General features: G+C 43.7%; 1 protein-coding gene across 4 annotated transcripts in view; it reads left to right on the top strand.

Annotated features, from left to right (window-relative positions):
* Positions 1 to 4,652: 4,652 nt before the first annotated feature.
* Positions 4,653 to 24,538, top strand: part of AK4 (adenylate kinase 4) — a 72,716-nt gene continuing 52,830 nt past the window's right edge. Inside the window, exons 1-2 of one of the 4 annotated variants that reach the window (XM_077776320.1) lie at positions 4,653 to 4,674; positions 9,921 to 10,198. In XM_077776320.1, the coding sequence (XP_077632446.1) occupies positions 4,661 to 4,674; positions 9,921 to 10,198 (292 nt within the window). In that variant the 5' untranslated portion in view covers positions 4,653 to 4,660. Of the gene's footprint in view, positions 4,675 to 9,294; positions 9,358 to 9,920; positions 10,199 to 10,643; positions 10,761 to 24,538 lie in introns of those variants that run through there. The other 3 variants (XM_077776321.1, XM_077776322.1, XM_077776324.1) reach the window with 3 other exon arrangements.

Genomic DNA, 24,538 nt, shown 5'->3' with positions numbered 1-24,538 from the left:
TGACTCTCCCCTCTCTCCAGCCCGGGAGATTTTTCCTAGACCAAGATATGAGGGGTAGGAAGCCTTCAGCCATTTGCAGACTCCCAAATCAATTGTATTATATAAGCATAAGCATGTTTTCCACTTCTGGGGGCTTAGCCCAAAACTCAAGGCTAAGAAAAGACTCTTGGCTTTGGCTTCTGTTTTCTACTACACTATTTCTTTCTAAGGCGATGGGCATAAAATTCCTTAGTCGTTACATGAAGAGGGAGAAGGATCATGGGTTGAAATATGGAAAAATGTCATCCCGCTCTATAATTAATACTGCTATCTGGTATATTTGAAAATTGCCAAGATAATAATCCTAACTGTTCTCATCACAGGGAAAAGTACATTTTTTCTACCTATATGAAATGACAGATATTAGCTAAACTTACTGTGGTAATCATCTTACAATATATGTAAGTCAAGTCATTGTACCATGTACCTAAACTTACATGGTGCTTTATGTCTGTTATATCTCAAGAAAGCCAAAAGAAAAAAATAAAAATACAGTATCCTGCTACAGAAGAAATATAGCATTCAGGACAAGAGATTGCTTATCAGACTACATCAGGAATGTCTTTTCAAAAAATTTAAATATTTATTTATTCTTTGAGAGACAGAGAGAGACAAAGCATGAGTGGGAAAGGGCCAGAGAGAGAGGGAGACACAGAATCTGAAGCAGGCTCCAGGCTCCAAGCTGTCAGCACAAAGCCTGACATGGGGCTTGAACCCATGAACTGAGAGATCATGAGCTGAGTTGAAGTCAGACGCTTAACCGACTGAGCCACCCAGGTGCCCCTAAGAATGTCTTATGTGTTGCTGTGTATGTCACCTTAGAAGGAACATGTTCATTCAAAGAATACCCAGTGTGTGAAGGGATTCTGAATCACATTATGGGAGTATAATCAGTAAAGACTTCTGTACAACATTCAGCATACTAGGCTGAGAATGTAAAAGTCAAGATAGGCTAGCTTATAATGTGACAGACCACAAAAATCTTGCTGCCTTCAGGGGTGCCTGGGACTAAGTCTGATGTCTAGGATTCTTGATTTCTGCTCATGTCATGATCTTGCGGTGGTGAGATCGAGCCCTGCATTGTCCTCTGCCCTGATAGCACGGAGCCTGCCTGGGATCCTCTCTCTCCCTCTCCATAGGCCCCTCTCCCGTACTCAGTGCACTCTCTCTCTCACTCAAAAATATATAAATAAACATCAAAAAACATCTTGGTGGCCTACAACAATAAAGATTTATTTTTTCCTCATGTTACATGTCCATCATGGTTCAGTCTTTTGTAGGGAGGTGAGGTCATCTTTACTGAGGGTCCTAAGCCATTTGCTGGCCATTGTGACAAAATAGAAAGGGACAATAGGAACCCCGGCTTTAAAGTTTCTGCTTTCATTTCAAAGTATGTCATGTGGTCACTCCTGAGATAACAGGATGGGGAGGGCTATTTCATGAAGGGAAATCAGAACATTTCACGGACAGAAATATAATCAACTATAAGGAAAGTCCCGTATCACCCTGTTTGGGGATCCTCTGTGAATCATTTGAACTCCCAGAAATTTGTGTAGTTCAAAATGAGATCTAGTAGACAGCATAGCAATATTCAATATATATTAGTTATTCTTGTTATTATTATATTCCATTAAGAAGGAAAAATTCTTTCCATATGTTACCTATCTATAAATCTTTTGAGGATGAATAGGAAGATTTTCTAGTTTTCCTTACTTAAGCAGCAAAAGACACACTGGTGTGTTACTCACTAGTAGAATACCATATTACTTAGGGAAAGGCTGAGTAATTCAGAATATTTAGCATAAAGAAGAAAAGCTTTGGACAGGACAAGGTAGGTGTTTTCTTTCTTTTTTTTAAAAAATGTTTTTATTTAGTTTTGAGAGAGAGAAGGGGGGAGGGGCTGACAGAGGGTCAGAGGTGGGCTCTGTGTTGACAGCAGAGAGTCTGATGTGGGGATCGAATTCATGAGCCAAGAGATTCTGACCTGAGCCAAAGTCAGATGCTTAACTGACTGAGCCACCCAGGTACCCCAAGACCGCTGTTTTCTAATATATGAAAGTCTAGGTGAAGACAAATTACACACACAAATAATGTGAGGGTCCTGAGAAGACAGCCCTGGTAGTAGAATAAGTTTGTCTCGCATGGCTTAATTCTTCCAAGAACCTGGCTTTAGTGCCATGAAGCACATTGTGCTTTGCGGAGTTGAAGAAAGAATAATAATGAAACTTATATAATGCTTACCCCATGCTAAGCGTTGTTCCAAGCCTTTGCATATACTAACTCATGTATACACAGCAACCTTATCCGATCGAAACTACAACTATTCACATTTTTCAGGTGGAAAAAAATGAAGCACAGATTAAGGGACTGCTACAGTCACACATCTGATTAAGTGGTTGAGCCAAAGACTGAATTTGTCAATCTGCCTTTAGAGTCCATCCTCGTAACCCTTGTGCTAAATTGTCTTTCTATACTTATAAGTCACTTGGAAACCCTTATCTATTTGATCAGACTCTTACGACTGGTCATCATATTTCTGACCTTTGTTTCACCTCTGGGTCTTCTGTGCAACTCTCCAATAAGACACACTTTTTATTTATTATTATTATTATTTTAGTATTTATTTTTGAGAGAGAGACAAGCATGAAATCGTGCCCCTGAAGTATTTGTAGTCTTTTTAAAAATCAAGGTACATTAAAAACTGTTTTTTTAACATTCACTTATTTTGAGAGAGAGACAGAGTGCGAGTGGGAGAGGGGCAGAGAGAGAAGGAGGCACAGAATCCATACGGGCTCCAGGCTCTGAGCTGTCAGCACAGAGCTCTATGTGGGGCTCAAACTCATGAGCCATGAGATCATGACCTGAGCCGAAGTCGGATGCTTAACCGACTGAGCCACCCAGGTGCCCCAAGACACACCTTTTAAATTATACTCCCTTTCTACCTTTTTGGTTTATCTCTCAGAACGACTTGTCCATAGTGACCTCTCAGACAAGTGAGGTCTATGATCTGGGTTGGGGATCCGGGAGCCATGTTCGGGACTGACCGGTACGTATGTTAGAGAGGAGTGGTAGTGGCAGGGGAGGACAGCTGGAACTTGACACTGGAGTTGGCAGGCTGGCCTGCAGTCTTGGTGGAGAACAAAGCGAGAATGCCATTTGAGAACCAGGTCAACAGTGAGCCAAGTGTCAGGTCAAATGGGTCTGGCAGCAAGACCAAAACCTGGGACACAGCAACGATTTGGCAACAGGTTGGCAGCAAGGATGCTGACAGATGAACTGGCAGGTTCAGGAAGGGAAGGTGTCCGTTAAAACCTGAGGAGATTCCTGAGAGGGAAGTCCTGGTGGAAAGAGCCTTTCATAGGTATCTGGTTGTTCAATCTGGCTCTTGCAAAAACCAAGCCAGTCAGGACATGAGTGACTTTGTCTTTGTTAGTATTTCCCTATAGACCAGAAATCTTGTGCAGAACCCTCGTGACAGACTCCTCGGACTCTCTTCACTCAAGTACTAGGGAGACTGAGCAGGGTGTAGTGGTTATGTGGTTTGACCCTGATACCTGGGTTCAAATCCCACTTCTGCCACTTACTGACTCATTACACTGAAGGATGAATTACCTAACCTTAAAGTGTCTCAATTTCTTTATCTGTAAAATAAAAAGATAACTTTGTTACTCCAGAGATCTCTGAATCAGCATTGCACAGTGATTAAAGAGTATGGGCTTTGGAGTCAGGATGGTTGACTTATGTCCTTAATCTTCCACTTATGGCTATAGGACCTCAGGCAAGTTACCAGATTCCTTGCTTCAGTTTTAAGGTCTATAAAATGGACACCCAATAATAGGACATCTATGACATAGGACTGTTGTAAGAATTAATATAACATATAATATATATAGTCTTTATTGCCGTTATCAGAAGATCACAGTTAAAAGGCTCCCACAAGTGGGATTCCCTTTACTCACCCTGCCTTGGCAAGATAAACTCAGTATTCAGTTCTGTTGGAGCAGGAAGGACAGGCATTCCCTCTGGCAGTTAATTTATCACACAGGAAAGACACACCCAAAGACACTTCATCTCCAGACTCGGCCTATTAAGCCCAAGGCAGGTTCTAGAAGGAACTAAGCTTTGATAGTAGCGAGGAAGGTGGAGTGAAGAGAGGATTGACACTGGCTTGTCCCTGCCCACTACCAAATTTATAAATCAGAGCAAAGTTCTGAGTGAGACACTATTTACTGTATCATTATATTCAGAGGGTAGAGTATAACTGATGGTTACTTTGCTTTCTAGGATTTCACCGTGGAAAGACCAAAGATGGTAACATCTTCATCTCTTGAGAGACGACCTCTGTTATGGACTGTTATTTCAGAGTGATTTTTTTTTTAAATGTTTATTTTTGAAAGAGAGAGACAGAGAGACAGAGTGTGAGCAGGGGAGGGGCAGAGAGAGGGATACACAGAATCTGAAGCAGGCTACAGGCTCTGAGCTGTCAGCACAGAGCTGGATGCAGGGCTTGAACTCATGGACTGCGAGATCATGACCTGAGCCAAAGTGGGACACTTAACTGACTGAGTCACCCAGGCAACCCAGGAACGACTGGTAAATAGTCCGTTGCCCATGGAGAATAATGGGTCATGCCAGGTAAATTGGAAGAATGTTGATTTCATTCATCCCAGTTCCTTTTTTAACCACTTGCCTTGGGAACGTGTGTGCATGCATGTGCATGGGTGTGTGTGTGACCAAAAGAACGAGCTTGTAGAATAAATGCTGCTGCCTCTCTTCAGTAACTGTTCAGATGTTATAGGTTAATGAGCATGTGAGCTAGTAAAATTTGGGGATGATTCTTTCACTTGTAAGGATTCACTATAGTCACAGATAATGCCATGCTATTCTTGTCTTCACCATATATTCTCTCAATACAACCTTTTGGCTTCTTGAGTATTTAATGAGTGGCTGCAGGGAGAAGGCAGCAAGCATACAGGGACTGATATCTTATCCCTTCTTCCCATTATTTTCTAGCTTTTTTTTTCTGAATCTTGACATGTCCAAGTAACTAGCCTTTCTTCTGTCTGTTCAGAGAAGGCTCACAGAGGGCAAAGAGAAATTACTTTATGTACTCATTCATTCAGCAGTGAGTCAATTGTGCAATACTATTTGCTCTTCTTGTCTGGTCTCTATACCTAGCTATGTGGAGGAATAGGATGAAGCCACTGTGTTCAAGGAGCCTATAGTCTCAAGCAAATACAACGGAAGTAAGCCTGAAATGGTTTAGAAAGATAGTGATGAAGAAGTAATAGCTAGAAGAACAGCAGGGAAATGGGGAATCTGCTTTTTGAAGTGGGTTCGGTATCTTACCTGTGAATTGTGGCTGGGGTGATTGCATCATTTGAAAAGTCCTGGTGAGTTATATTTCAAAGGTACCCTTTTAAAAAATTATTTTTTAATATTTATTTCTTTTTTTTTAATTTTAAAATGTTTTATTTATTTCTGAGAGAGACAGAGACAGTGTCAGCAGGGGAGGGTCAGAGAGAGAGAGAGATACAGAATCTGAAACAGGCTCCAGGCTCTGAGCTAGCTGTCAGCACAGAGCCCGACGCTGGGCTCAAACCCACAAACCGTGAGATCATGATCTGAGCCGAAGTTGGACACTTAACCGACTGAGCCACCCAGGCGCCCCTAATGTTTATTTCTGAGAGAGGGAGAGAGAGCAGGCGAGAGGCAGAGGCATCTGAAGCAGGCTCTGTGCAGGTTCTGTGCTGACAGCAGAGAGTCCGACATAGGGCTCAAAGTTACGAAAGGTGAGATTGAGAGCCGAAGTTGGATGCTTAACTGATTGAGCCACCCAGGCATCCCTCAAAGGTATGCTTCTAAGCACATTAGAGTATGTGACATGCACCCTTGATTATGCAAAAGATAATGTGACATGAGACTAGAGATGATTCTAGGTGGCACACAGATCCAGCTTCAGATGCTATTAAACTGAATATTAAGTATTCTTTCTAGTATTCTCTTTCTAATTCTATTTTGAGCTATGTGATTACATGTAAACAAAGTTTCATTTAGATGCTGTATGTCTTAAACACCTCTCTATGACTTGGTAAACAACCCCCCCTTTGTTTGTTTGTTTGTTTTTTTAATAAGGACTAAGTTCAGAAACTCAACAGGCAGACAGTAGATCCCAGCTAGAATTTGGTAGCCTTATTTTTCTCATATTATTTTAGTGTGTCCTTTTATTTATAGTTAGTGAGTTATATTCCGTTTTTTAAAATAAATTATTTAAACAAATTGAGTCGATATAAAGAAACATGATAAGCAGATAAGAAACCAAGGTGGTACAAGGTTATAGCAAAACTGTGAAAGTAATATGGAAATGACTTATGTTTACTAAACAAGGGCACTGCAGTCTAGATCAGAGAATCTGAGGAAGGAATATGTAAAATGTGATCAAATGTAGACTTCGTATTACTGTCCAGTGAAGTTGCAGAGAGCTCTGTGCCAGGGTTTGAGATTGAGTGTGTTAAGAGGGAGAGGGAGGTGGGGCACCTGGGTGGCNCAAAAAAAAAAAAAAAAAAAAAAAAAAAAAAAAAAAAAAAAAGAGGGAGAGGGAGGTGTGCCAGCATTGACAGAGGGTTTATTACAGGCAAAGTGCTGTATATTTTCGAGGATAGAAAGATGAATAAAATTTGGACTTCCTCTCAGAGTGAGTTTACAGTTTGTCTCTGGGGAGACAGACATAGAGAAGTATATTCTTTTGTACACTATGGTAAATAACAAACAGATTTAAAACCTTAGGCAAAGGAAATAGGAAGAAGTTGACAATAGGAATGTATGTGTGAAAAGAATAGCTGCCATTTATAGATTATCTTCCAAGGTCCAGGAAGTCTGCTAAATACTTGGTCACATTAGTTCATTTATTCCTCACAATTTGGGAACTGAGATCAGAGAAGCTAAATACTTGTCCCAAGGTTAATAATAGTGATGATGTTCACTACTGAGTACTTATTATATGCCCAGCACTGTGCTAAATCCTATATTAGTTCATTTCAGCCTCCCCACAGGCGTAAGAGGTAAGAATTAGCTCCCTTTTACAGATCAGCAAATCAAGGCTCACAATGATCAAGAGACTTGCAGAGTTAGTGAATGGTGCTGTTGCAATTTAATCCCAGGGGTGTTTGACTCTAAAACTCATTTCTTCCAGTTCTACTGCTTCTAATCAGCAGCTGAGCTGTGGGTCCCTGAATCAGCTGTGCATGGGGACAGTTTGTGGAGGGCTCTTTTGTGAAACGCTAGGTTCTATTCTCAGCTGGTTCTCTGTTGAGTTTACCTATGTCACAACTCCTTCTGTTTCATAATATAATCTCCTAAATGCCTAAAGCACTAAATGCATGAGTGGCTAATACTGCTCCATGACATTTATAAGGTGATGTTGGTTAAGACATTTCAAAATCAGGTGAAAGAACTTGGTGATAGGGAAGTTTATCCAGTTTGTAAGGGCTAAAGACTATTTCCTGTGGGAACTCAACACAATCAATGCTTGACAGATACAAAGGAATCTTTGGGAGTACTAAATCTAATCTCCTCATTTTAGAAAAAAAAAAAGAGGTTAAGGGCCAAAGGTCCCATAGCAGGCAGAGGAATTAAGAGGCCACACATCTCCCATGTCTCAGTGCTCAATGCAGTAGACCATTGGTTTTCAGAGTGGGGAAATCACACTTTTCCAGTGCTGATCTCCAGACCCGCAGCCTCAGCGTTATCTGGGAACTTGTCAGAAATGCCCATCTCAGACCCACAGATTCAGAAACTGGGGAAGTAGTTCAGCAATATATTCTAACAAGCCCTCTGAGTGATTCTGATGCGTGCTCACGTCTGAGGAGGACTGCAAAGTATCTGCTATATATTATGCAGCATATGGGGGGAAGAGAGATTTAGGTCACCCCCACGTCCCCACAAACTCTTCTCTCTCTTTGTTCCCAGGTGAAGGGTTGAAGGGGCCCAGTGTAAAAACCTCCTGATGTCTATAGCAGACTCCGAGATATTTTAGACAAGGGGATGAGCCTATGGAACAAACGCTGGCGGCCTGGGTGTGCTCCCAGGTAGTCAGAGGCGAGGCATTGTCTGGCTGCTGTCTGTCTATGGAGACGGTAGGGAGAAGGGTTGAAGGTGCTAGGGAAGGTGCCACGCTCCTCCTCACCCAGCCCCCCAACACAAACAGTGCCTCCAGAACTCTAGAGGAGGCTCTTCTCCACGCTCTCCCTCCCAGTCTGTGAGCCATGGGTAGTTGTGCTCAAAATCCTGCACTGATTTCCCGAAAGGCGGGAGGCCTGTAGAAAGAGAAGGGGGGAGGGGAATTTGCAAAGGTTTTTGGAAGGCACCTGTGGGTCCCTTTGGAAGATTTTTTTTTTATCCTGAAGGGATGATTTTTATGCAAGGTGAGGAAATAATAGAAATTGATTTGTGCTTTAGCAGTATCTCTGGCGGTTGCACTGAGGATAGAGTGGCGGAAGCCAGGAGCTTACACGGGCTGGGCTGGTAGTTATCATACTAGTCCCAGTGGGAAATGAGGGCCGTGTCGGGAGTAGAAGCAGATTTAAAAGACTATAGATTGGGATATGCAGGGGAAGGGAGGGAGGAGATAGTACCCTTGGGACTAGGTGAATTGTTAATTGTAGTGCCAACATCCTGGGCCTTGAAATCCTGAAATTAGTAGGCTCTAAAAACCTGAGCCCAGGTGAGTGCTCCTCCCCTCCTTCCTTCTTTCCCACGGAGCCTGGGCTTTGGAGCCAGGCAGATGAAGGTTCAAAACTCACGCTGCACTCTGGGCAAGATTCCACTTCTTTGATTCACAGCTATATTCCAGGCGCCTAAAACAGTGTCTGGAACATGGTAGGAGGTCAACAAACATTTGTTGAATGAACGGCGATACGCCAAGCCTCCTTTCCTCATCCGTGAATTGGCTGTTGCAGAAGGAAACCACCTAGCCCTGAACTTGACGCACAGTAGGCGCTCAACAAGTTGTATTTTTCCTTCCCCTTAACAGTAAATGCGGTCCCCAGGCGAGTGCAAGAGGTGGGTCTGAGACCCGACGCCCCCTGCAGCCCCCACTGGGTGGTGGGGAGCACGTGGGCTGGGAGGGCGGGGTGGGAGCCGCGCGGCGGGAAGGGGAGGGGGCGCCGGCCGGCAGCTAGCTCGGAGCCGGTCTCCCCGGCTTACGTAAGGCGCGAGTCCCGCGCGGCCGGCTAGGGCTCGGAGTGGGGGCGGGCGGAGGCGGCGCCGCCCAGCGGGATCCGGGCTGGAATCCTCTCGGAGCCCCGCGTCCCAGTCGAGGTGTGTGTTTGACTGCTTGGGGTGGAGAGGCGCCGGACTCGGGCGCGTTGCAGCGGGGAGCGCATCCGTCCGCCCCCGGCGGAGGTGGGCTCTGGGCGGTCCGCACGGGCGGCGGGGGCCGTGGCGACTCCCGGGGATTGACAGCCGCTGGGGAGGGGCCGCGGCGCAGACTCAGCGCTGCCCACGTGCGAGGGCCGGGGCAGGGGCTCCGTCCCCAGGCCGCCCGGCTCGTGCGGCGACGGGGGGCGCGCTTGGAGTCGCTGCCCCTCCCGGCTTCCCCCTCGGTGTAGACTGGCGCGGGGATGCCAGGCCGCCCGGCCCCTTCCTCGAACGCCGCGTGGGAAACGAAAGAGGAAGGAATAGAGGTGGGCCTGGCCGGGCCGCCCTCTGAGCCCCCGAGGCCGACCCCGGCAGGGGCGGGGACTCGGGACTTGTACTGAATCGCGGCGTGGGGGTGAGGAGGGCGGGGATGGGTAGCGTGGCGCCTTTCTCCGCCTTCGAGCCGGCCCCGGCGAGGGGCTGAAGGGAGGGGTTGTCTCAAAAGTCACTCCTTCCCCCTGCAGGGGCGCCCGGCGAGTCCCCGCGCGAGCGGAGAGTGTCAGAGGCAGAAGCAGAAGCCATAAAGTTCCCCGGGCTTCTCCGAGGCCGCTGTCCGGGTTGTCCGTTTGGCCGCCCCCTCCCTGCCTGCCGAAGGCAATGGCTTCCAAACTCCTGCGCGCGGTCATCCTTGGGCCGCCCGGCTCGGGCAAGGGCACCGTGTGCCAGAGGATCGCTCAGAGCTTTGGTCTCCAGCATCTCTCCAGTGGCCACTTCTTGCGGGAGAACATCAAAGCCAACACGGGTGAGGGGTGCGGGGGGGAGGGGTTGGGGTGAGCCGTAGCGGGATCGGGTTGGGTCGGGTCTCCTCGGTCCCCGGGCGCCCTTCCCCCGCCCGCATGTGGTCGTGCAGGCTCCTACGTGCCTGGGAGCATGTAAATGGTGGCCCGCCGTGGTGCGGCTTAACCGCGCCCCAGGAGGGTGCCGAGGCCCGCAGGGAGGAGGGTGGAAGGCGTACGCGGCTCCTCTCGTCGCTTGGGCTCCACTTGCCTTGGGGAAAAGCCTGTAACCACCCAGCTGAGGGAGTGAGAAGCAGACAGCTGAAAACCCCGAGCTTCCCTCTCGCCCTGCTTCCTTAAGGATAAGCCCTCCCAGCCCACACCTCCCCCCCGCGTCCCCGGGGAGCTGGGGCGTCCCCCGCTCTCGCCGCCCACCTGTGGGAGTCCGGTCCCGCCGCGCTCCGGGGAACCTGTGGCGCCGCGGGGCTCCCAGCCGCGCACTATTCCTGCCCCTCCGCGTCACCCTGGGCCTCCGGGCAGAGCCCTGGTGGCTTTGAAAGGCCTGTCTGTCCGCTGCCGCCTTCTAAGGTAAACTCTCACCACTAACACCCCTCCTTCCCAAGCCGGGGCCTGGCCGTTAGGGAGACTACGTAGTAGAAGACTCGATCTGAGAAATTACATTTTGAATCCAGCTTCCCTGGAAATGGCTTCTTGAGAATGCCTCCTTTGGCTGGCATCGTGAATTTGGGGATGTAAATCGCCTGATCGCTTAGTCTTTCAGGGCCCTTCACCCCTCTCCTTCCACCCCACGTCCACCCCAGTTCCTGATGAATTGGCATTGAAGGGCGAGAGGTTGCCGTTGTGCTGCTAGTTCATAACCTTTCTGGGATGCATAATCTCATAATGAGCAACTCCCTTATGAAAACTTGATAATTGCAAACGGGGAGCTTGGTACTGTGCTCAGCGGTGTCCAGGGTGGTTAATGCCCATCCGTGGGCTAATTATCCAGGGATCTTCATTACAGAAGCACAGATTAGTGTCAAGAGGTGGGCAGAGGACTGTGCTGAAAAACAACATAAAACCTAGGAATTAAGAAATATCTCAAAGGCAATTTTATTCTTTATCTCTTGAGAAGATTGCAAAAGCAAGCTTTTATTTTGATTTTCCAAGAAGGCTCACCCCCTCACCCCCATCTTTCAGAAGGAAAAGTTCTGTGTACCAGGCTGCACCTTGAATTCTCTCTTGCCTCAGTTGGGTCTATTTTAATTTTAATACCACATTTCAATGCATTTTATTCTTTTTGTTTTGGAATGCAGTTTGGGGGAAGAGCAGTGTGAGAGGGAAGGCTGGCTCTCAGCCGGAGGGTTTTGTGATTGGCTCCGGCTTCTCCGTGGTAGGGAGCCAGAGACTTGGTCAGGGGAGGAAATGATTCTGTGGCACTGAGCCCATTTCTTAGCATTCTCTCTACCTGACTTGGGGGCTCGGTTCCTTCTGGCATGAGAGACCTCACCCTGTCCATCCCAGACTGGATTAGTGCCCTTTCCATTTTTAAAGAGAATGTGATAGGAAGTGGCTTACTTCAGAACTTTCTTAGAGGTTTTGAAAACTTTCCACTTGCTGTTTTCCCTTATTCTCACTTTTTTTTTTCTTTCTTTGGGTTTTGGATTTTAGTTTCTGTTCTCTTTCACGTGGCTTCATTTTCTCCCAGTGTTTCTCTCTATAGTATGTTGTGACTACAAAATGTTTAGATCTTCTTTTTCTGTTGGGAACCAAGTAGTGTTTTCATACACCAATTTAAAAACTGCTTATCAAGGAAAGAAGAAAAATGAAGGACAGCAATTTATTTTGAAAGTGGCTTGTTTCTAGTGGACCTGGAGGGTGTTCTTGGATTATTTTTCTAGCAGAAGTTTCTAAGAGTTTTACAATCTCATTGCCTTGTAAGCAAGAAAACATTCCACGGTATTTTTCTGTTACCTGTTGTTTGCTGTTAGCTAATCTCCTGATAGAGAAGCCATACAGCTCCTTTGTATGTATACCTTTATAGTTGAATGTTTGAAGGAGATGAGGAAGCATGACAGAACCCCAGGAAATAAAACCTTGGTAGGAATTTGAGTTGGAAAGTAGCTCCGGCCATCTGCTCCAGCCTTGATTCCGGCATACTCCCGTCCACATGGCTTTCCTGCAGCCTCTGCCTACTGAAAAAATGCTCTTCCAGGGAAGGGCTACTCATTGCTTCTGGGCAGTCTTCCCTCACCTGCCCTGGCAGAATTCATTTCTTTCCTTTGCACATGGCTTTGTTGATTCTGTTGCTGCTCTCACATACAGTTATAATGCATTACAGCAAATGTCTGTTTGAATCATCCAGTAGGTATTTACCAAGTACCTGCTATGTGTCAGACAGTGTTCTAGGTACCAGGCGCTGTAGCAGTATTTGAGATAATCATGTGCCCCTTGTTGTCCCTTCAACCCTCACCATGTTCCACGTCCCCCTGAAGAGGGGGATAGGGCAGAGAAAGAGCTCAACAGGTCTTTGGGTTACAGAGTCTGTCTACTATCCAGGAGTCAGATAGTCTCAAGCAGTTGAGTCCATTCTGTTTAGCTTTGATTTATGGTAAAAGTTTGTGCCTACTGTGGATCTGAGATTAATCTCATGATAGCTGTCACCCATTGGCTTTGTCTGATCTGCCTGAAGCAATGCAGGCTGAGACTTAATCAGAGACTTTGAAGACTCACACCCAAATCTTTGGTTCTCATTTTCTTTAGTGCATTGCATGAGTAAATAGAAGGGAGAGTTTTCATAGATTGCCAGGAGGTGGGTCCTACATTCTGTCATAAGGAATATTAGCTTTTCTGTGTGTGTGTATGAGTGTGTGTGCACACACACTGCTGGTACTTAGTAGTGAGTTCTATTAAAACTTTGGAAGTTTATTGGAGATACTAGTCTCCATTTGTTGAGTGATGGTGATTGAAACTCCCTCTGAAAGGATGTGAGAATCTTATTTTAAGGGTTGGACAGATAGTGGCATTTTAAAAAACCACATTATTCTGTACTGGATCTGCAATCTCAAGTACAAGAAAATTGGCAGATTTCCATTTGGAAGCATCCTGGACTTGATTGGGTGAAACGATGTTCAAGAACAAACGTCTTTCTGCTCTTAATTAATATTAACTGCAGCTTTTGCTGGGGTTTGCAGATGGGACCAGCATTTCAAGTTAGACTATGGTCTGAGCCTCTTTTCTCTGAAAAGGTGACCTAGTTCAGAGGGCTCAGGGTTTTCTTTTTGCATTTGTTAAGTATAAATGTGTATCTTATGTAAGAGTGAAAGCTTCTGAGTAGATTGTATCTAGAGACTTCACAGAGTTCAACGAGGTATCTGAAACAACTTTAAATAGTTATTCTATAGAATATCATAGGATTTGTGGAATACGCTATGTTCTAGTTTTTCTTCTAGCTCAGTAAGACTTGGGGTATAGCCCAGGTCAGGGGTCTGACCAGATTAGGGGATCTCTCGATTCCACAGGTCCACTTTACAGTGCCTGGTTTCTTTGAGGGTTTTTATGGGTGTTGAAAGCACAATTTGTGACTTGAATAAGGTGTCCCCCAACAGGACTAAATGAACAGCTGAATCTAAGCAGTCTTCCAGTGTGGTCTTTTTTTTTTTTTTTAAGTTTATTTATTGATTTTGTGAGAGAAAGAGAGTGAGCTAGCATGGGTGGGGAAGGCGCAGAGAGAGAGAGGGAGAGAGAATCCCAAGCAGACTCTGCGCTGTCAGCATAGAGCCCCACAGGGACTCAAACTGGCGAACCATGAGATCATGACCTGAGTCGGACACTCAACCGACTGAGCCTCCCAGGTGCCCCCAGTGTAGTTATTTTTTATTTATTTTTGAGAGAGTGTACACAGGGGAGGAGCAGAGAGAGGGGGACAGGATCTGAAGCCTATTCTGTTCTGACAGCATAGAGCCCAATGTGGGGCTAACCTTATGAACTGCAAGATCATGACCTGAGCCGAAGTCAGATGCTCATACAACTGAACCACCCAAGTGCCCCCCAGTGTGGTAATTTTTTAAAAGGAGCTTTTTCTAGCCTAGTTTACAGTTATACCTTGTGGAGAATTTGGAAAATATGAATTGGATTAGGTTTTATGTAAAGGGCACTAAACAGCTATTGAAGTGTTTTAAATAAGATAATGACATGAATGGATTTACTTTCTAAAAGTTGAACTTTGGGATGTTGTGTGAAGTTTCCAGTTAAGCTAGAGTGATACCAGGAAGACCAGTGTGGATGAAGAGAGTGGACCAGGGCTTGGATTGGGAGTTAGTTGTGAAGGCAGAGAGAAATGAAGGGCTTTAGGATGCAAATAAAGGCGAAGCCTTTAGGACAGAATGAGTTGGTGGTGGGGGGTGATGGAGAGAAAGCAGCCCCGAGATCAGTCCTAGGATTTTGGCCTTAGCACTTGGGTGAATGTACCTTAAGGTTGAACTGGAGTGTTCCTAACCAATCTGGTGTGGACCATTTGGGTTATTTGCTGTTTAATATGCTTTTATGAACATCTTTGCATGTAAATCATTCAGCAAATATATTTTCCTTGGCATAGATTACTAGAAATCAAATGACTAGGGGCTCCTAGGTGGCTCAGTTGGTTAAGCGTCCGACTTGTGCTCAGGTCATGATCTCACTGCTGGTGAGTTGGAGCCCCGCATTGGGCTCTGTGCTGACAGCTCAGAGTCTGGAGCCTGCTTTAGATTCTGTGTCTCCCTCTCCCTCTGTCCCTCCCCCGTTTGTGCTCCGACTCTCTCACTCAAAAATAAATAAACTTTAAAAAAAAAAAGAAAAATGACTGAATCTGTAGGTTTTATCCTGTAGAAGAAAGGAATTTTAAACTTAGCTTGCAGGAGTGCTTGGCTAGTTCAGTCAGTAGAGCATGTGACTCTTCATCTCAGGGTCAGGAGTTCAAGTCCCACATTGGACGTGGAGCGTACTTAAAAAAAATTAAACTTAGCTTATAAATGTCTAATCAAGATTTTGGTAGAAAAGTAGATAATAGATCCTAATTTACTCATGTAGTTTTTGGCTTACTAAATATTTAAGTATAGACATGGGTACACATACATTGATACATATGTATTTAAACTCTTCTTGTTTTCCTGGTTATAAAAATAGTATGTGTAAGTTATCAAAGGTTTAAAAATCCAAGAAAAATAAATAAGACAAACACTTGTGATCCCACTAACTGGAAAGAAAAAATACTGTTAATACTTAAAAAAAATTTTTTTTTATGTTTTATTTATTTCTGAGAGAGAGAGAGAGACACACAGCATGAGCAGGGGAGGGTCAGAGAGAGAGGGAGACACAGAATCTGCAACAGGCTACAGGCTCTGAGCTGGCTGTCAGCACAGAGCCCGATGCGGGACTCGAACCCACGAACCATGAGATCATGACTTGAGCTGAAATCGGACGCTTAATCGACTGAGCCACCCAGGCGCCCCTGTTAATACTTTTTATAAATGGTATATCCTTCCAGACTGAATTTCAAGAATAAACTTTGTATTACTATTTTCAAAATTACTTGCTTTATTGCACAACATATAATTTAATAATTTTTAGTGTCATTATAGCCTGTTCTTTAATATGAGTTTAATGCCCCTGTACTATTTCAATATAATTTTTATCCCACTTTTGATTTTTTGAAAAGGTAATATGTACAGATGGTAAAATTTTCAAACTAAATACACTAGGAATGGTGTGGAAAGTGTCTCTCCCCTCCTTGACTCATGGTTCCCCAGTTACACTCTACCAGGATGCCTACTAGTTACTTTTCTTGAGTGTTCGTCCAGAAAATTTATGCATACACGTATATAGCATATACATAGATAGCAGTAGCCTCTTTTTTAAAAAGTACAAATATATATTTTGTTTTTCATATCTTTCGTTAGACTTAGCAGTATTGTTTAGACATTGGTTTCTATTAGCAGATATCAATCTATGTTACTCTTTTTGAAAACTGGCCACATACTCTTTTTTTTTTTTTTTAAAGTTTATTTATTCTTTAAGAGAGAACAGGAGTGGGAGAGGGGCAGAGAGAGAGGGAGAGAGTCACGATCCCAAGCAGGCTCTACACTCTCAGTACAGAGCCTGATGTGGGGCTTGATCTCACACACCGTGAGATCACGATCTGAGCAGAAATCAAGAGACCGACGCTTAACCAGTTGAGCCTCCCAGGTGCCCCAGACACACACCCTTATTGTACAGCTGTACCATAGTTTTTCTAACCAGACATTCTCAGACATTTTGGTCTCACATTTAAAACTCATTGAGGGGGACCTGGGTGGCTCAGTTGGTCAAGCATCTGACTCTTGATTTTGGCTTAGGTCATGACCTCATAGTTCCTGAGATTGAACCCCGAGTTTGGCCCTGTGCTGACAGTGTGGAGCCTAGTCTTCTTTCTCTCCCTCTCTCTGCATCTTCCCCCACTCATACTCACATTTTCTCTCTCAAAAATAAGTAAATACACTTAAAAAAAAAAAAGTAAAACTCATTGAAGGGAGTCTGGATGGCTCAGTCCATTGAGCATCTGACTCTTGATTAGGCTCAGGTCATGATCCCAGGGTCATGAGATCAAGCCCTGCCTCAGGCTCTATGTTCAGCAGAGGATGAAGATTCTCTCTCTTTCTCTCTCTCTGCCCCTCCCTCACTCTCTGCAGAAAACAAAACAAAACCAAAACTCACTGAGCACTCCATACAGCTTTTTTTTTTTTTTTTAAGTTTATGTATTTATTTTGAGAGAGCACCCTTGCTCAGAGGGAGAGGAGAGAGAATTTCAAGCAGGCTCCATGCTGTCAGCACAGCCTAACACTGGGCTCATTCTAAGATCTCACAAACTGTGAGATCAGGACCTGAGCCGAAATCAAGAGTTGGGTCCTTAACCGAGTCAGGCACCCATGCACCCCAGTAGAGCCTTTTAGATGGAATATGCTTCTAGCTGCTAATTTTATTAGAAGTTAAAACTGGGAAATTTTTGAATGTTTGTGAATTCATTAAACATAACAATAAATCCATTTCATATTAACATAACATTTTTCTATGAAAAATAACTAGTTTCAAAAACAAAATCTGAGAAGAATAGTGTTGTTTTTACCTATTTGAAAATCTCTTCAGTGTCTTGATTTGTAAAAGAAAGCTGGATTCTTCTAACTGGTTCTTCATTCAGTTTGTGTGCTATGTTGTTTTGGTTAAAGTACAGAAAGAATATTTGGCTTCACACAGACGTGTATTTAGAGAAAGGGCGAATTCACAGACCCCTGGAAGGGTGTTCATGGACCCTTGGGGTCCTTGGACCACACTTGGAGAACTGCTGATCTCACTAACCTTCTGTTGATGGAATTTAGGTTATCTACTGCCCTTTGGTATACAAAGCATGCTGCCTTGAATGTCCTAGTAACTATGTCTTTCAGCAAATATGTAAGTGCTGAGCAGTGTTGGCCTGTGGGATACAAAGGAGTGACACGAGGTCTATTTCCTGAAGGAGGTTGAGGCAGGCAAACAAGGATAAGGTAATAGATATGTATGTGTAGGTCCCCTGGGATATGGGGAAGTATGGCTGACCTAGCATTGAGAAGGGGGTGAGATTACAGAAGGCTTTCTAGAGATGATTCTCAGGCTGAGTTTTGACAGATGAGTCTAGCTGTCAGGTGAGGAGATAGGATGGTCGTTGCCACCGCATAACTGGAACTCCTTTCAGAGCTCGTTTGGGGTCCACAAGAGATCATTGCTCTTATGGCTTGATCACACCTGTGTATTACCATTTTAGCCTTTATTCATCTCTTATTATATTATTAAAGGAAAGGGTTGTTAAACCTGCTGCATATCACCTTTTCCAGTTTTCATTACTTGGCGCTTATCTTTAAGATACACACAAATATATTAGCATCATAATTTATGAAGCTTCTACACTTTTTTTTTTTTAAATGTTTTATTTATTTCTAGGAGAGGGAGAGAGAGACAGCGTGAGCAGGGGAGGGTCAGAGAGAGAGGGAGTCACAGACTGAAGCAGGCTCCAGGCTCTGAGCTGGCAGTCAGCACAGAGCCCGACGCGGGGCTCGAACCCACGAACCGCGAGATCATGACCTAAGCGAAAGTCGGACGCTTAACCGACTAAGCCACCCAGGCGCCCCGAAGCTTCTACACTTCTGCTCCAAGCTTCCTAGAATTCAAGTGATGGCACCTGATCGTGAAGCTCATAAATTGTGTACCAGACTGTTAGCTACAAATCTACCCATTATAAAGGACATAGCTAATTGCCTATTTCCTTTAAAATCTACCAACTAAATTACATGGAATTAGGCTACTCTGCTCTTAAGCAATCTGTGTAATCCATGTTGTAATAAGATTTAAGGACTAGGAAATTCTGTGTTTCTTGTAAAGTTTTAGGCAGTATTCTTTTACAGTGGGTCAGGCAGCTCAGCTCTTTTAGCAAACTAGATTGTTTTTTAAAGCATGAGCAGGTATGGGGCACCTGGGTGGCTCAGTCGTTTCAGCCTCTGACTTCAGCTCAGGTTGTGATCTCACAGTTTGTGGTTCAAGCCCCGCCTTCGGCTCTATGCTGACAGCTCAGAGCCTGGAGCCTGCTTCAGATTCTGTGTTTCCCTCTCTCTCTGCCCCTCTGTCACTCACACTCTGTCTCTCTCTCTCTCTCTCTCTCTCTCTCTCAAAAATAAACGTTAAAAGAAATTTAAAGCATGAGCAGGTAGTAGTGGCTTTGAATTACTCTGTGCCTCCCTCACCTCCCTCATCTTAATGTTTAGTTCTCAAGTTGGCCTTCCCTCACCTCCCTCATCTTAATGTTTAGTTCTCAAGTTGGCCTTTAAGACATGGTACAAAAGGTCTGATTGATACAGTTTCATGAGACACAATTAGATGGCTGATGTTATATTTTAACAGTCCCATGTCCAAGTTCCAAGAATTCTTGGTGCTAGTTAAACGACAGATCTGGCAGCAAGCATCCCTTATTTAGCCAGAGTGACTGATGATATTGAAATAATGCAAAGTCACTCCTGGTCATCAAATTCCCAAGAAGCTAGAAATTAATTATTTTCTGTTCTTCAGCACTTTCTTGTTGATCAGCAACCTGTGACTTTGGCACTTTATAATTCTCGCAACTTGGTCATCATGACTAACATTTGCACTGGATCAGGCATGTGTGAAGCCCTGCACTGGCTGATGTATGTGTCATATTCTCTAGTCTACACACAAATCTACACAGCGGTTTTACTACATCGTTTTACAAAAGAAGAAATGGCCTTAGATCATGTTACTTGCCTTAGGTCAAGTAGCTGGTAAGGTAGAGAAGCTAGTAGTCAAACTTGGGACTCCCTAGGTAGGGTTAGACTTCCCATCATATCATGCCACCATCCAAGTGCTCCAGCACCTAGTGAAATAGCCATGTCTTGTCTTATAAACAGGCCACTGGAACAGTGGGTGGCCAGGGGATCATTGCAGCTCAGCTCTCTACAAGTACATCGAGGGTCAGCAGGTTCAAGGGTAGTCTAGAGGTATGTGTTTTATTGTTCTGTTCCTGAAACATTTAAAACAAAAATCTAAGGAAATGCTTACTTCCTCCTCCCTCCCCAATAAAGAACCCCAAAAGGTCTAAAATAGAAACTTTACGCAACTGTGAGGAGGTAGAAATTGCCTTCCATTGTAATGGTAAGACTTCTGGAATAATACCTGAGCCTGCTATTTCGTTAGTCATTTGGCAGATGTTTCTATGCTTGTGTTAGATGTGAGGAGGCATGCAGAAGTACCCTTGAGGCACGCACCATCTCGGGTTCAAGTTCTAGGTTTCACATTATGTTCCCATGAGTCATGGTAGGATGTGTGTGGGTGAAGTGTTGTGAGGTCATGGACGAGGTGGGGAGGGCATTGTTCAGGTGCGCCTTTCTCCTGGAACGCCTTTCACACTTAATCTCTCAAGGTCTATTTTCAGTCTCATCGCTTTCGTGACGTTCTCTACAACTGTTGCAGGTACATATAATTTTTCTCTGAAATTCCTCTTATACCCATCTGTATCTCTAATATGGCATTCATGATCATCTGCCTGTAAGGTGATCTATTTTGTAACATCAGTTATAGTGTCTAACCGTCTGAATAGCAAATTCACTAGTGTCCGTTTAGTTCAACAAATGTTTTGATAGCCTGTTATGGCAGGAGGGGAGATGTGCTATAAACAAGGGAAAAATAATCATGGTAACCTTGTATACCTTATGCATTAGGCCTTATATGCTATATAAGTATTCCCCCCAAAATATGATAGTGCAGTGATGGAGAGTGACTGGGAAGGCCGCTTTAAACTGTGAGGTTGGAGGCAGCTTCTCTTAGATGGTGTTTAAGCTGAGCTCTGAGTAAGGGTAGGAACCAGGTGTGTGAAGATTTGGGGGCAGAGGAAAGGGCATGTGGAGAGACCCTAGAGTAGGAGTGAGCTTTTCCTGGAGGAGAGGAGGCAAGTGTTTGTGGAGCACTGTGAGTAAAGAGGAGACGGTAGAAGGGGAGGCTGCAAAGGTTGGCATAGGACTTTGAGGAATGATCAGGAGTTGGGGCTTCCATGTAACTGGATGAGGAGTGACTGGCGTAAATCTATATAATATATATGATAGCACTTGTCATTATAAAGCATATAGACCAGTGGTTCCAGTGGTTTTTAGTATATTTATAGCATCCTGCAACCATCACATCACCACTGCCTAATTTGAGAACATTTTCATTACCCCATAAAGAAACTGTGCACCCGTTAGTAGTCATTGCCCCTTTCCCCTCCCTCCCCCTGGCCATCAACTAATCTACCTTCTGTTGGTATGGATTTGCCTACTCTGGATATTTCATGTAAATGGACTTGTACGATAAGACTTTTTGTATATGGCTTCTTTCACTACGCGTGCTTTCAGAGTTCAACTATGTTGTAGTTTTGTGTCACTACTTCATTCCTTTTAATTGCCAGGTAATATTTATTGTAGGGATATACCATATTTTGTTTACTCATTCGTTAGTTGATGGACACTTGGGTTGTTTCCTGCTATGAGCACTGATATACAAATTTTTGTGTGAATATATGTTTCATCTCTCTCAGTCATGTATATATACCTAGTAGTGGAGTTGCTAAATCACATGGTAACTCTATGTTTACATTTTGGGGGTGCCTGGGTAGCTCAGTCAGTTAAGCAGCCAACCTCAGTTCACGTTGTGAGCTTGCAGTTCTTGAATTAAAGCCTTGCATCGGGCTCTGTACTGTGTCTCCCTCTCTCTCCCTCTCTCTCTGTCCCTCCCCTTGTGTGCATTCTCTCTCTCGAAAAAAAAATAAACATTAAAATTTTTATGTTTAAAATAAACATTAAAAAAATTTTAATCTTGAGGAACTGCCAGCTGTTTTCCAAAGCAGCTCAGCCATTTTTGTGTTCCCACCAACAATGAATTTTGAAGGTTCCAGTGTCATACTTGTCATGCTTGGTATTGTATATCTTTCTTGATTTTCACCATCCTAATGGGTGTGAGGTGGTATCTCACTGTGATTTTGATTTACATTTCCCTAAGGAAAATGCTTAACCAACTGAGCCACCCAGACACCCTACAAGTCCCTTCTTAGATATGTGACTTGCATATATTTTCTTCCATTCTGTGTGTTGTCTTTTTACCTTTTTTGATGTTTTCCTTAGAAGCACAAAAGTTTTAAAATTTGAAGTCCAGTTTATCTGTTTTTTTCTTTTCTTGCGTGAGGTTTTTGGTGTCATCACCTACTCCAAGGTAAAGCCATTGTTTTTAAATATGAGACTGACAGTCTGATTCATAATTTATTTTTTTAAGAAATATACTGTTTTTATTTGTTTTGTTTTATTTTATTTTATTTTATTTTGTTTTATTTTAATTTAATTTAATTTTATTTTATTAATTTTTAGTTTCTGAGAGAGAGCAAGAGAGAGTGCATGCACGTGGAGGAGAGGGGTAGGGGAGAGAAATCGAGAATCCTAAGCAGGCTCCACACACAGCACAGAGCCCAATGTGGGGCTCCATCCCATGACCTGAGCTGAAACTAAGAGTCAGAAGCTCAACAGACCGAACCACCCAGGTGCCCCCGTTCACATTTTAAATAGAACACTTTGGTTATTTGGAAACTAGGTTGGAAAGTTCTAGAATGAAAGTAGGGAGGACAGTTAAGATGTTGTAGGGAGAACAGTTAAGATGTTGTTAAAAAGTCAACAAATGGGTAGACTTCACATACAGTAAGTACTTGTTAAATCTGGTATATTCTAATAGCATCTTGTTAATAGGAATAAAAAAACGGTCTCCGCCTTTTTTGGAGGAGCTAAGATGATGTCACAAACGATTTAGATCAGGTATAGGGTAAAAGTAATGAAAACGGAAATTTGGGAGAAGCTGAGGTAGTGACAGCAGTACCGAATATGACTCTGTGCACGGGAGTGGCAGAGCCATTGCAACCCTTTGAAGGAATTACAGTGATTGTAGAGAAAAGTGGCCCCAGTTAAAAGGAGGACAGTCAGGGGTTGATGATGATGACAAGTTTAACATACCTGCAGGGAAGTTCCAGGTGGAAGTTTCTGTGGATTTTGGCATAGCGAGTGATAAGCACGGGCAGTTGGCTCTGTGGCATAGAGGAAATAAGGTTGGGCTTTGGAGTCAGTCATACCTCTGTCTAAACCTCTTACCGGCTTAGTAAACTTTGGGGGGAGTTAATTAACTTGATTTCCTCAGTTGTAAGAACCCCTACCTCACAGAGGTGTTGGGAGGGTCATCTGTGTAAGTAAAATGCCTGACAAGTAGGAGGGTTCTCTCTGGTTTGTTCCTGGAATAGGAATACTTTGATTTCATTTAAAATCTTCCCCAGTAAATGTGGTGCTTTGAATGGAATCGCTAGCGTAATCTCTTGGGACTTAGGCAATATACAGGTGTGTGTGTGTGTGTGTGTGTGTGTGTGTGTGTGTGTACTCTGCCACTCAGCAGAGACTACACTCATTGTTTTTAAAACTATTGATTGTGTTGGCCTCCTAATTTTTAAAACTGTCTTGTTTCCCATTCTTGTCCAAACAAAAATACTTACACTAAGGTTATTTGTGTACCTCTTTTTGGAAGACTCCCTGGACCCAAAATTGCTTTTCAGAAATTGTGTCATCATTAAAATGGACATTTTTCTAACTTTACCTGTGTGTCCAATTGAATAGATTTTCTCAAGGTCTTTTAATGTACTGGGCTGCTGATGTATCTGATTTGACTTTGGCTTTGCTTTGTTTTCCTAAATTCTAACTTAACAGCTTCTGTATTCTTTCTTCTGCATGACCTCTGTAGATCTTGGTAAGAATAGCTAATGTAGTTTGCAGGAGAACTATAAAATATTGACTGCATATATGAGTTCAGCTTCCCAGTTTCTTAAATGGTAACTATAAATTCTGTCTCAGGACACGATTTATTTTTTCTGTAAGGGAGATTGATTTTTACTTGTATTACTTCAGTGGCTTAGTTTTAAAAAAATCAAGAATCTAGCTTGGAATACAGTGAAAGAGCAAGACCTTCCCATTGAGCTCATAGTTTTGCTTTAGTTTTCTAGGGTTTTTGGGAACTAAACACTATGCACAACAATGAATGTGTTAAGTTTAATTATTTGTTCCATTTCTTAATGTCTTAGAATTGGAAGGAATTTGAGTTCTTCTGTCTAAGTGGCCATTCTGTGCTGTGTCCCTTCTCTAGGAGCTGACTGCCAACTCCCCCCTCTGGAGGCAGGCTTTTTCATTGTTGGAAGACTTTTTTCTTTATACTGAGATGAAAGCAGTCCTTGAAACCGTCATCCATAAGCTGTCATCCACTTGTCCAACTTGAGTCTTTTGGTGTCACACAAATTAAATCTACTAACTCTGCAGTTAATTGAAAATAGTTGCTAGGCACCACTTCCCTGACTTAAGTTGTTTCCCCCCCTCCAAAGAATAGCTCTGGTTCGTTCAACCAAACCATTCTTTCCAGGATAACTTTTCTAAATTCTTTTTATTTTTTTAAAATTTTTATTTATTTATTTATTTTATAGTTTATTTATTTTTGAGACAGAGAGAGACAGAGCATGAGTGGGGGAGGGGGCAGAGAGAGAGGGAGACACAGAATCTGAAACAGGCTCCAGGCTCTGAGCTCTCAGCACAGAGCCCGACGCAGGGCTCGAACTCACGAACCTTGAGTTCTGACCTGAGCCGAAGTCGGACTCTTAACCAATTGAGCTACCCAGGCGCCCCTCTAAATTCTTTTTAGCCTGATTTCATTACGACCCTTTTAAACTGATGGCTACCTTCAACAAACAACTGGCTAAATATGGTGGGGCC

This window comes from Crocuta crocuta, unplaced genomic scaffold (genome assembly GCF_008692635.1).
Source record: "Crocuta crocuta isolate KB4526 unplaced genomic scaffold, BGI_CrCroc_1.0 scaffold17, whole genome shotgun sequence".
Taxonomy (NCBI): domain Eukaryota; kingdom Metazoa; phylum Chordata; class Mammalia; order Carnivora; family Hyaenidae; genus Crocuta; species Crocuta crocuta.
This window is presented reverse-complemented; position numbering and strand designations above follow the sequence as displayed.